The following is a 12,391-nucleotide window of genomic DNA, read 5'->3' on the forward strand; positions in this document are numbered from 1 at the left end:
ATTTCACTGGCACTTAATAGCTCTACATCTGGACATAACATAGTTGATTGGCTCTTGATAGCTCTACACTAGTCAGGAAAACACTAATGATTGGTACTCGATGGCTCTACATCTGGACATTACAACATTATTGACTGACACTGGATGACGTCTTTGGTACGTTGATAAACACCCAATGGCTCTACACCTTGACAAGACAACAATATTGATTCCACTAGATGACTCTTCAGCAAGACAGGACCAAACTTTACTTTTTGATTGGCACTCGATGGTTCCACACCTGGACAGGACAATACTGTTTGATTGGTACTCAAAGCCCCTATACCTAAACAGGAAAGCGCCGGTTGATTGCCATTCGATAGCTCTATACCAGGAGAGGACAACACTTCTTAATTGGCAATCAATGGCTTAACACCTTGACAGGACAGCAATGTTTGATAAACACTCGATAGCTCTATACCTGGACAGGACAACATTATTGATTGGCACTCGATGACACTATACCTGGACAGAACAGCACTGTTCGATATGCACTCATTTGCGCATCATTTTGACAGTACAGCAGTGTGTTATTGACACTCGATTGCTCTACATCTGTACAGGACAACACTATTTGATGGACACTCGATGACTCTACACCTAGACAGGAAAACACTTTTTTCTTAAGCACTCTTCTGCTCCTCAAATGCGTAAAAAAAAACAAAGATTTATATGTTCTATATTGCTGGCAAAATATTCTCTCTATTTCACTCTACACATCTTATCTTTAAATTAAGAAACTCCCATTTTATAAACAATAATTGCTAATTATTGTATTGGTTTCTAAATGCAATTACACGCAATATTAGCCATTTTTAAAAGTTTAGTAGTTGATTATTACCTGTTGTTCTCAGCATCTATAAACGGTTTCATGTTGTCAGATGTAATGTTGTTTGCGTTGAGGTTTTTATAATATTCTGAAAGACAAGCCAACTGTACTTGCCAAAGGTCCTCAGCTGGAACATTCTGTAAACATTACGAAAGTCAGACTATATTGATGCGGTAAATATGATGCTACCAAATCGTCGAGAAAATATTTACTGTAGCATAAAGTACATGAAATATATATCTTGCCATACTTATTTGCTGTAGAAAGGTACTGGCGACATAAAAGAAGGGACTCTATATTGAATGTTGACTTAAATAAAAGACAGAAAATGTTTATAACAAATTAAAAATATTTACCGCTGGCATGTATAAAATAATACTCATATATCAAAATGTTTATAAGAATAAACTGTGTGTACAAATATTACACGTTTATACAACAATGTATAAAATAATACCATCAATGCTTTTTTACATTTAAGATTATCCTCTGTGAAACTAAAATTAAACTGTGGTAAACCACAGGTCGTCCAACACGACAGAAACGAAAATGTTGCAGGCTCGGTTTGATTGAGCCTGTTCATGGACGGTAGTGGAAGTGCAAGCTACCGTCTACGCCCTCAAGCCCCGGGTTGAGCAGAACTCAACATTTACACATGTAATAAGTACCAGAGTGTAATTTAAAGACATTTGCAGATGTATTCATACGGCAGTGCACATAGAACCTTCAATCATGCACAGAGTGCAATTCCATAAAAAGCGGCATATGGTTCCCAGATAAAATACACTCGGATCACTTGCGCTGGAACCACCGCTTTTTGACGTGCGTGTTATAAACCGGGTACCAAAATTAATACGCTTACGGCTATATCAAACCGGATCATCACTTCCAATGATAAAAGCCCAATTTTGGTACCCACCTACGATATACATAGTACAAAGCTGGGATCAGTTCGTAGGAATGTGTTCCATACAAGTAAGCTTGATCGATTTCTGATAGCTATTGATTTCTTGTCGGAACCCGAATGTCAGTTGAGAGAATCGGTGTCATTTGACAGAATTGTTACAAAATGGTTGATTGATACCAAAGATTCATAGGTAGGTGGTAATTAAAATTGTTTCCTAGTTTTAATTTCACAGATACCAATCTTTATTTGAAAGAGATTAATGGTTAAAAAGCGCATTATAAAAGCATGCCGAAATTAGGACATAACCAGATTCAATGTATGATCGTCGTCTGCGCTCGGTACGTGTTATAATGCTAAAAAATACTGGCTTACAGTTAAAGCGGAGGAGGGGGAGGGGGCGGGTTGTCCTTACCACATGTGCATGTGATTGCTAATATAAAAGTGAATGTATTAAAGAAAAGAAACGGTACAGATATATCTTACGCATTTACTAATGTTTAACTATAAATCAATGTAACTGCTTGCATATTTGTAATTCTATATGTTTTACGTTTTTTGATAATGTATGATGTTAAAAATCATTCTTCATAACATTAAATGCGGAAAATATGTAATATTATACCTGACTGACTCCAATATTGTAACATTCCTCTATCTCATTCTTAGCGGCTTCCGGTAGTGTTACCGTTTTATTAAAGAACTGTCCCAAAGCATCATTTGTATGCAATATCAAAGTCAGCAATATAATTTGTTTCATCGTGAGTCGGCAGTATTTCTGTAATAAACAAGAAAAAATCGTAACTTAGACAAAGAATAACAGTGCTATCAACAGATCTTATAATATAAAACATGTCAGACTGACTATATTTTTAAAAAAAAAATAGTTACATGGTTGAGGAACACACTTACTGAATTACTATTTTTGCGCTAAAGCTTACTAGTATCATGGTGGCCTAAAACATGATAAGGAGATCATACGATATTGCAGAGGTCATTAGTATTAAGATGGCATAAACACTGTACATACGATATATAAAAGGTCATTAGCGTGTAGATGGCATAAAATATTGTAAAGAGAACATATGATAATGCAAAGGTCATTAGTGTGTAGTTCACATAAAATTTTGTAAAGAGAAAATATGGTACCGCATAGGTCGCTAGCATGTATATGGCATAAAACGTTGTAACGAGAATATATGATATTGCAAATGTCATAAGTAGGTGGCATAAAATATTGAAACTTGAAAACAAACATATTGCAAAGGTCATTAAGATAACATAAAACAGTTTAACAAGAACATGATGATATTGCAGAAGTAGATCAACTACCGCTGTTGAAACAAGGTAACCCTGTAATCATGCAATTTTCACTTCTTGTATTTCGTTCATGGAGACCGCTACCACTTAATATGCGCTAGAGGTTCAAGTTTGGATCCATCTGGGCTAAGTACTATACCAACGTAGTTGACATGAACCAAACAAGAGGATATTAAACATGCAATCAAAATATGGCAATCGGCATTATCGCAGTGAACCTAGTTGTTTGAAATTTTAACGGTTCATTAAACTAACAGTCGATTAAGTATCAAAGATATATTTTGACATTTAAAAAGACATAGGAAATACAAATTTATGAGTAAAGAATTATTAACACTGAAATGTCTTTACAGTTAAATAAAAACATCATATCAGTAAGATGGCTGATTTCTACTATTTCGTTATTTCGTTCTGCAGCAGCGACGCAAAGAGAAACGTTGTTATGGTGCCCCGCCTAATGTCGCACCGCCGAATATCGCCCCGTCAAACGCCTTCCCGCCAAACATTGCCCCGCCGAACGTCGCCTAGTAAAAATGAATATACTCCGTGGTCCCGAAAGTCAATGAATTGCTATGGTTCAATAAATTTGTGTAGACCCTGGTTATCAGGTATACTTCATCTTTAAAGACTTTGTCATTTGAGATAGATCTTTTACTTTTTAAAGTATGCAACAATTGAACAAATAAATTTATGCGAAATCAAGCGGAATCAAGCGTATTCAACTGCCCGGTATGTTATTATACAGATATTAACTACAAATCACAATGAAACTTTCTGTCAATAATACAGATTGGGTACCATTATATGCGGCTGTTATTTATTTAATATAAGATCGGCTTACTGTATAACGTGATTTAGAATATCAGATTTTCATGAAATGACTGAACCGCTACTACAAAAAACAAAAAGGGGTGTTAACTATAGTTGGCATTGACCTTAACTACTTAACAGAAAAAAAATCATTAGAACTGTATAGAATATATTATTGAATTTCTGTTGAACTTAAAACACTGGTAATCATGTATTAATCGGCTGTACCGATATTACTAACACAATTTTCACTGTAAAACATATTATTGTACTATATTATGTAGAATCCTCCTAGTTCCCTGGTCGCTGGATAATTAGGTCACTTCCCCCAATACCGTCTGGAATGCATAATTTCAAATATAGTGTTAGTAACTTTGTTAATGCTTTATCTTAGTACTTTAAGGTATCCCTGGAATATCTCGGAAAATAACGCCCCATTTATAATTAAATCCCTCGAGGTTTTGTTTTCGATTTCAAAAAAAGCTAAATCTTTTGAAAAGGGTAGGTGCAGTAGCAACATTCCCCTCTTTTCTGGATCATACTGTGTTGTATCGTAGGAGTATATACGGGAAAAACTCAAGTATGCCGGTAATGAAGTATTTCGACCCCCATAGAATAATGACCCCCCGGTCATTATTCTATAGAAAAAGTGACCCCCCGGTCATAGTATTATGACCTCCAGATCATAGTACTATGACTCCCCCACGTGAAGTAAACTGAACCTCGCGAAGAATATTGACTCCCATAAAAAAACGACCCCCGGTCATTTGGTCAAATTTAGTGATAACCCATGTATCTAAGGCCTAATTGCTGCATTTTATGCCCCCACTCGGGGGAGGTGGGCATATAGATTTGCCCTTGTCCGTCCGTCCGTCCTTCCGTTTGACCATTAGCCCTAGATACCATCACTTGACACAGAAATCAGAGCATTCCGCAACGGGAAAAGGGATTCTATTTCTAGACGCTGTATCTTGGTGTATACATTTTTTTTTCAGGAAAATAACAATTCACAATACGTTCACAAAACACACCAGTGTCAATAATCCCTGCAAACTTCGGTATGAAGTAATTCTTCAGAAGAAAACTGCACAAGAAACTGCTAGCACAGAACTTAGTATTAATAGAAGTTGCAATACTTAGCAGTGGCAGTAAAGTACGGTAGCGGCAACAATAGAAAGTAGTTGTAGTAGTAGTTGTAGTAGTAGTGGCAGTGGTAGTGGCAGTTGCAGTTGCAGCAGCAGCAGCAGCAGCAGCAGCAGCAGCAGCAGCAGAGGAATAAGTGACAGCAACAACAGCAGCAGGAGAAGAAGAGGTAGATGTACAAGACGTATTAGTGGAAGCAGGTATAGTAGTATCAGTAGTAGCAGTTGTAGTAGTAGTAGTAGTAGAAGTTGTAGTAGTAGTAGTAGAAGAAGAAGAAGAAGAAGTACATGTAATAATAGCAATAGAAGTAGCGGCACCAGTAACAGTAGTACAATCAAAATGTTAACTATTGGGAATGGAGGATATTAGAGTTGTAGATCTAGTAAAATTGTCCGTTAGGTTTGGTGGGGATCACTTTTTAATAGATATTACCGTCGAAAGTCTTTTTAGGAGCCGGTGTTTTACACGGAAATAGTAACTTTTTTAATGTCCGGGAATCGATATTGTATGAGAGTTCGAATGTAGTAATTTCGGCAGTGAGTATTTTACATCTATAGAATGATAACCGGGGTCGTTATTCTATGAGATTCGAAGGGAGTCATCTTTATGGAGTAAGTATTTTACTTGGAGGGGTCAGTTTCTCTATAGAATAATGACCGGGGGGTGGGGGTCGTTATTCTATAGAGTTTTCAAAGGGGGTCAGTTTTTTATAAGGGGAGTCAATATTTTACAGGAAAGGAGTCAAAAGTTCTATCAATAGAAACATAGACTTTTGGACGCTAGTTGATAACGGAATTGAATACATTATCTTATACGAGGGATGATCGGGACGTTCGTATACTGTTGCTTAATGTAATCACCGCGGATTTGAATACATTTTCTATGTCTCTGTAACAACTTAGCGTAGGTATTGCTGAATCAGTCACAGACGTATGACGAAACAACATTTTGCGTTTACATATGAAGCTCACTGGCGTCCTCAAACCGCACGACTCGTAGCGCTGCCTTGATCTCTGGGAAATCTCTAAAGTCCCAGAGGCAAGATCTGGATTGTAGGGCGAATGCGGAAAAATTTCAAAACCAAGCTAATGGATTTCAAGGAGGGTTGAGTCAGCCCTGTGTCCTGGACTGTTACCTTGGTGGAACATTATGCGCTCAGGGTCGAGATTTGGGCGTTTTTTCTTCAATGCCTGCATCAAATCACGCCTGAGAATCTGAAGTAGTAAAATTATTATAAATAAGTCAAATTTAGAATCGTGACAGTAACGCTAAAACAATGTATTAATATTTTTATTACATTAAATTCAAATATGTTTTAATATCTACAAATAGATCTAGTTAAAATAACGTTTAAAATCTGCTTACCTTCAAATAGTAAGCAGCGGTCAATGTCTGGCCAACGGGATCCTGGTGCTGCAGGACCATGCCTTTCCTTTTGAACAATGAAAAACATGATAATTTGTTTCCCACCGCTTTTCTTAACTCTTGCCTTCTTTGAGGGAGGAGTCCCCGGAGTTTTCCATATACAGGACAGGGATTTCGTCTCCGGGTCGAAGTGCCATAACGAAGTCTCGTCGGTTGTGACTATGCGGTCGAAGAATTCTTCGCTTTCACGCTCATACTTGTCGGCGAACTCTTCCGAGCAGCGAATCCTGGTTTCCCGCTCGTGATTCTTAAGGAGTCGCGGCACCCAGCGCGCGCACATTTTAGACATACCTTACTCTGTTTTCAAAATGTCATGCACTGAAGAAGTGAAAACATCTAGTTCAGAAGCTAAACTTTTCAAAGTGTGTCGCCTGTCACTGTACAACATATCTTTCATCGAAATCGAACATTTCACCTAAGGACGGCCGAAAACATCGATGATCGTCTTCTATAGAGCATCTTCCTTCCCGAAACAGTCGATGCCACTTATAGATAGCGCCTTACTGCATTTCTGGGTCGTACTGGATCTCTGTAAAATCTTAAACGTTTCATCTGGTGCTTTGTCTAATCCCACGCAAAATGTAATGGCTGACCTTAACTCGACGACGCCTGTCGAAGTCATGATTTTGAAATTTCGGTTAGAGCCATTAAAAATGTTTATATCTTTCAACAGGAAACACAGACAAACGTCAATATTTCCGGTAATGACGTCATAAATTACGTTGGACAGCAGCCGATTTCGCGGAGTCATACTCAAAAGGAAACGTATTCAAATACGGGAGTAATCAATTCCATAAATGTTGAAAAGTGCATAATTATTGACGTGCTCCGTGTATGCCGGTGCGCATTGCTATGGACACTGATAAGTTAGAGAATAATATAAAATGCATTTGTATTTCAACTACACGCATGTTAGAAAATGTTAATCAAAGCTTATTTTAAGTTTCATAGTAATGCGACAAATAATAAGGACGATATACGAACTTTCCGATCACCCCTCGAGTATATGCTTTTTCAGCCACACAAGGGAATTTACTGTATTTGTATTCATTTACTACAAACGTTTATTGTCTTGTAAATTATTACATTCTCACAACCATCTCCAGGTTTATTTTTGAGCCTTTGTAGAGATTGTCGCTGAGCAATTTTGTCAATTTTAAGACAGCACTCAAAAACACACTTTCTTTCATAAAGGAAATTTCGTGCAATTCTGTATGAAATAATTCAATACAATTGATTTTCATAAAACTCTTTCAAGCCAAAATTTCAGACAAGGGCTGTACGTTAAAACTGTTATATATCAATTAAATTGATACTATGTAATACATATAAACGAGTGTACTGTAATTTTTAATATTTTCTCGTACTCTCTGTTTCTATAGGTGTTGTTGTGGAAGTATTTAATAAAATCATCATTGCATAAATATTTTGCTTTAGCCTACATCCTATTCAATTTTAATCAAACCAAATATTTTAAAAACAATAAATGTATATTTAAATAACGCTGTAAATAATAAATAAATCAATACAGTAAATTCTAACACGATCCGATTCATTTTCCTATTAAACAAAGAAGGCTGGAAACAGTGAATTATTAAACAACAATTCACTGTTCTGACGTCACAACTCTTACGTCATAGCGTCAAGCGGCGTAGCGGCGCGCTGGAAAAAAACCCGATTGAAAACGGGCAAATATTTAATGCATGCCGACAAGGGTGTACTTTAAAGTCCTTGATAACGTGTTAAAATCGGAATAATATATATCATTTAGTGATTTGCTCTTGAATAAATCACTGTTTGTCGTTCAGATGCGTAGCATTATATCACTCGGGCGATATAATTCGTTCGCATCTGAGTGATTTATTCAGCGACAAATCACCGATGAGATATATTATTTCCTAAACAACTTACAAGTAAGTCAATGATACAAAACGTTTCGTAGAAAAATAAATATTAAAAATTAAAAGGTGAGTACTCTATCAAAATATAACATACCTTAGATATTAGGCTACAACCCTTCAAACAAAAATACTCTTTTTGTTGAGGGATTTGGTTTGGTGTGAATACGTTTTGCTTTTTATTGCAAGGACAGTCTACCTGCAGTTTAATGTCTTTCTTACCATTATTTGATCTAATCTTACCGCAGACGAGTCGGTGTCGCCTTGCAAAAATAATTGTCGTAGATATGTAATTTAAGTCGACAGAATACATTAATATCAGTTACATTTTCTTCTGAAAGATACCACATTGTCATTAATTAGGCAATATACAGCATACCTTGTACAAAGGTCTGCAATACCATCATAAAATATCAGAACACTGTCAACACCATATGGGTTAAAATAAAAGGACAGTGTTTACTTAAGCCTTATGTGGCCTACAAAATTTGAAAAATGAAACAATATTTCTTGATAAAAGAAAACATGGAATTTTCTCCATTGGAGACTTTAAATTTATAGACCAATTCGGGGCAAAAGTGAACCTTTTCCTTTTTGCTAAACATGGCTTATGCTTCTGGCCTGTTTAAGTTTCAAAATCTTTTGCATGATATCTTAAGGCCTTATCGCTTAAAGGACTCGGTGTTACTTGCGGAGAACAGGTTTGTACTGGCACAGAATCCAGGAACACTGGTTAGGTTAACTGCCCGCCGTTACATGACTGAAATACTGTTGAAAAACGGCGTTAACCCCCCCCCCCCCCCCCCCCCCCCCCCACACCCTCAAAAAAAAAAAAAAAAGACCAACAAAAAACAAACAAGGAAAGCACTCGGTAGGTTTTCCTATATAAAATGACCTAAAAGTGGTGGAAAACAATATTCAATATTTTGAAAAACAAATAACGCTAATATATCTACGTTCATATATTGAACGCCTTGGAGAAAAGAACGTTACTAACGTTACCAGTCCTAATGTCGCTGAAGACGTCATGCGGGAAAAGCTCTATTCCGCAAAAAAAAAAAACCTGACAAGTTGGATATCGAACTGTAGAAGGGCCAGTTCTAAAGATTTTCTAATACTTTTTTCAGTTATATCATTTAAATCGATGATAGGTTTTCTAATTTTAATTTTAGTAATTTGCACAGAGGTCAGTTTTCAATGTTAATCGTAACAAGCCCTTTATTTAAGACTTCATTAAGATTTGTATGGAACACACTAAGAACACACTAGAAAACTTAGACTAGCTCCTAGACTATTATAAATAATATATCTTTTTACATTTTATGATTGAATGTAGTGAACAGAGCCAGTCTATATCCTATGGCCAATATCAATTTTAACATCATTCCTCTGTGAAAATCTATAAAATAGACTGGCTTTTGTCTCTATGGAATTGAATTCGACAAATAGGGGAAAACTTAGAAATATATTTATTATCAGTCTAGTGGTTGGTCTATAGAAAACTAAGAGGCATTATAATACCTCAAAAGGATCCGCTATCAAAGATAAGATCAGAGTTCCCACTGCTTTAAAATTATATGAATAGTGTGATATTATTCGGTCTGTAATGTGATAATTGATCAATTACCGAAAACTTACGCATTGTGTTCGGTCGTTTAATCACAATTCGAACTTTCTACATGTTATGCATTAATATCCTTACCCTTGAAATTCAAATGGAGGCGGTTATTAAATTTCAGTCAAAACAATTTTATGTTTATAATTTGTTTACGTCAGTCACTATCTCTATTGTCAAGCCAGTAGGATTGTATTTCGTACTGTTCATTCCGTGTGACAATGATAGTTGGGAAAAGCTATTTTCTTTAAAACTGTTAAGATCAGTCACACGTTGACTATTTTCAATAAATAATAAGCCCCTACGGACCCGAGTAGTTAAGGTCAGTGAATTTGAATCACCATGCGTTCCACTCCACCCCCCCCCCCCCCCCCCCCCCCCCCCCCCCCCCACCGCCCTCCTCTCAACCGTTTTACCATGTAGATTTCTTTCACGATAGGAATCTGTCCAGATGACTTGAGTACCCAGCTGCTCGCCAATGCTTGAAATTATGCTTGGATGGGGTCCTCCTCTATGATTAAAAGTTGGAAGGTCAACATATGACATATGATTGGGTTGTTGTTACTCATAACCCAACAAAAAAAACATAAGCAACTGAGCAGATAACATCGTGGATAGTTATCTAAGGGCGTATTTTTTCCCAATCACAGAATTTCTTCAAACTTTGGATATTGAAGGGCAATCATCTAAGAAACAAAAATATGCAATAGAATTATAGGTCACCGGTATTGAAAAAAAATTATCTGCCCTTGGAAACGGCATTTCCTCCAAAAATGACGTAACAAATTTTGACTTTAATACTTCATATTCTTTATTCATTAGACTGTTTATAATTACGAAATAAAATCTATAAGAAAATCATTTGAAAACATTGAATGCAATTAAGCGAATCAATAGCAGATTGGGTTTGACTGTCTCTATTTATGAGACGAAGTAAAAGTGCAAATCCACGCAGACACCATAGCACCATCTTAAGCTGAACGCTATTTTCAATTAACATTTTACAGACACAAAAATTCAAAAGGACTAGTAAAATAGAGCATCACCGAGTCAAAGTGCGGAGATGTTTTAAGACCCTGCATACGGCAGTAAAGGACTGCTCTTGTGAAAGTTATCATATACAAATGATACGAATATCCCTTTGAACCTTAGAATGTAACCAATCAAGCAATTTATAGCAGAATTCTTAAGCAGGCTTCTTTTCTTACACAGCTAACTGCCTAAAGCCCTTTCCAACCAAACAAAATATAAGGCTAAAACTGCACGTTAGATATTATGTTGTTCTATAAATTAATATTTATATAAACAAATAAACATAAATAAATAAAACATAAAATATATAGCAATATAAACATATTGACACGTGTACAGTTATTAATGTAAGTAATGCAAATTTCTGCTGAACAGCAAATTTAATTTACCTTTCTGAAATCCTCTATAAAATCCTATATTCTCTCCTGTGCTATTATGCAATTGTTATGCAATCACGAACTTTAAAAAGCCAATAAATGTTTTTTCAAACAGCCTTGTAAATACATAAATCAATACAGCAAAACACCGTGCAAGTAAGTTAAGGATATTTTTGTTTAACTTTTTACAAAATCTTTCATAAAAAGATAAATACCATCAATAGAAAAAGAAAATACTTTGTTCGATTCAAAATACCAAAAATGTTACAATTAATCAAACATAAATGATGTTCTGAAGGGATGTTTTGGCTGTAAAAACGTTTATTCTTGCATACCGGTGATTTCTCTGGTGCTAAAACAACTCAGTGTAACACCCCCAGGAAGATGACTCTCGTGTTTTAATTGACTATATCTATGTAGAAGATGTATGCGGTTATTTATATATTTTGTTACATATAACGAGATAAAATACAAATACCTTAATAGTTCCTCTTTGTTCATTAGAGTATATTCCTCGATTCTAAAAATGAAAGTTTGACGAAAAATAAATAACATTACATTGCAAATAATAAAACAAAACCGGAACAAAACATCTTTATTTGTCCTTCAAACGTCAGGATGTCTTTCCTATTTACGGAGTTGATTTCCCGCACTTTGTTTAATTGCGCTACTGTTAAAAGGTGTTATTAAGAAAGTCATTTTTTATTTTATTTTACTGTTGTTGTTTTTTTTTTCAATATGGCATGTCAGAAAAAGATTATATCACTGGTTGTAATAAGAGCCTTGTTACACCGAACAGTTACCCTGAAGCCGATATTCCCATCCGCATCTACAACCACTGAAAGAATTTTATAGTTTTACACGGGTGGTAAACGCGCAATCCAATTCCCACTGGGAATACTCTTAAAATTGGTTGCGCGACGTCCGGTGCTGGTGTTGTGCATCAATATATACAATATCGAGGTAGGTGGGTTTTTGTTTTTGTAAATAATGACACAT

At 35.9% G+C, this 12,391-nt stretch overlaps 1 protein-coding gene across 2 annotated transcripts; it reads right to left on the bottom strand.

Moving 5' to 3' along the window:
• Nucleotides 1-614: 614 nt before the first annotated feature.
• On the bottom strand, nt 615-12,049 carry LOC123535176 (uncharacterized). Of its 2 annotated transcripts, none has more exons than XR_008366344.1 (3): nt 11,405-12,049; nt 2,398-2,550; nt 615-1,005 (listed from the first exon to the last, which is right to left on the bottom strand). XR_008366344.1 is itself a non-coding variant. In XM_053518887.1 (3 exons), exons 1-3 carry the CDS (start codon nt 6,468-6,470, stop codon nt 877-879), a joined length of 342 nt encoding a protein of 113 aa, XP_053374862.1. In that variant the 5' UTR covers nt 6,471-7,400; the 3' UTR covers nt 615-876. The 2 variants fall into 2 exon arrangements, 1 of the variants encoding a protein (XP_053374862.1); XM_053518887.1 differs by lacking the exon at nt 11,405-12,049 and adding an exon at nt 6,411-7,400.
• Nucleotides 12,050-12,391: the final 342 nt, after the last annotated feature.

This window comes from Mercenaria mercenaria, chromosome 12 (assembly GCF_021730395.1).
Source record: "Mercenaria mercenaria strain notata chromosome 12, MADL_Memer_1, whole genome shotgun sequence".
Classification (NCBI taxonomy): Eukaryota; Metazoa; Mollusca; class Bivalvia; order Venerida; family Veneridae; genus Mercenaria; species Mercenaria mercenaria.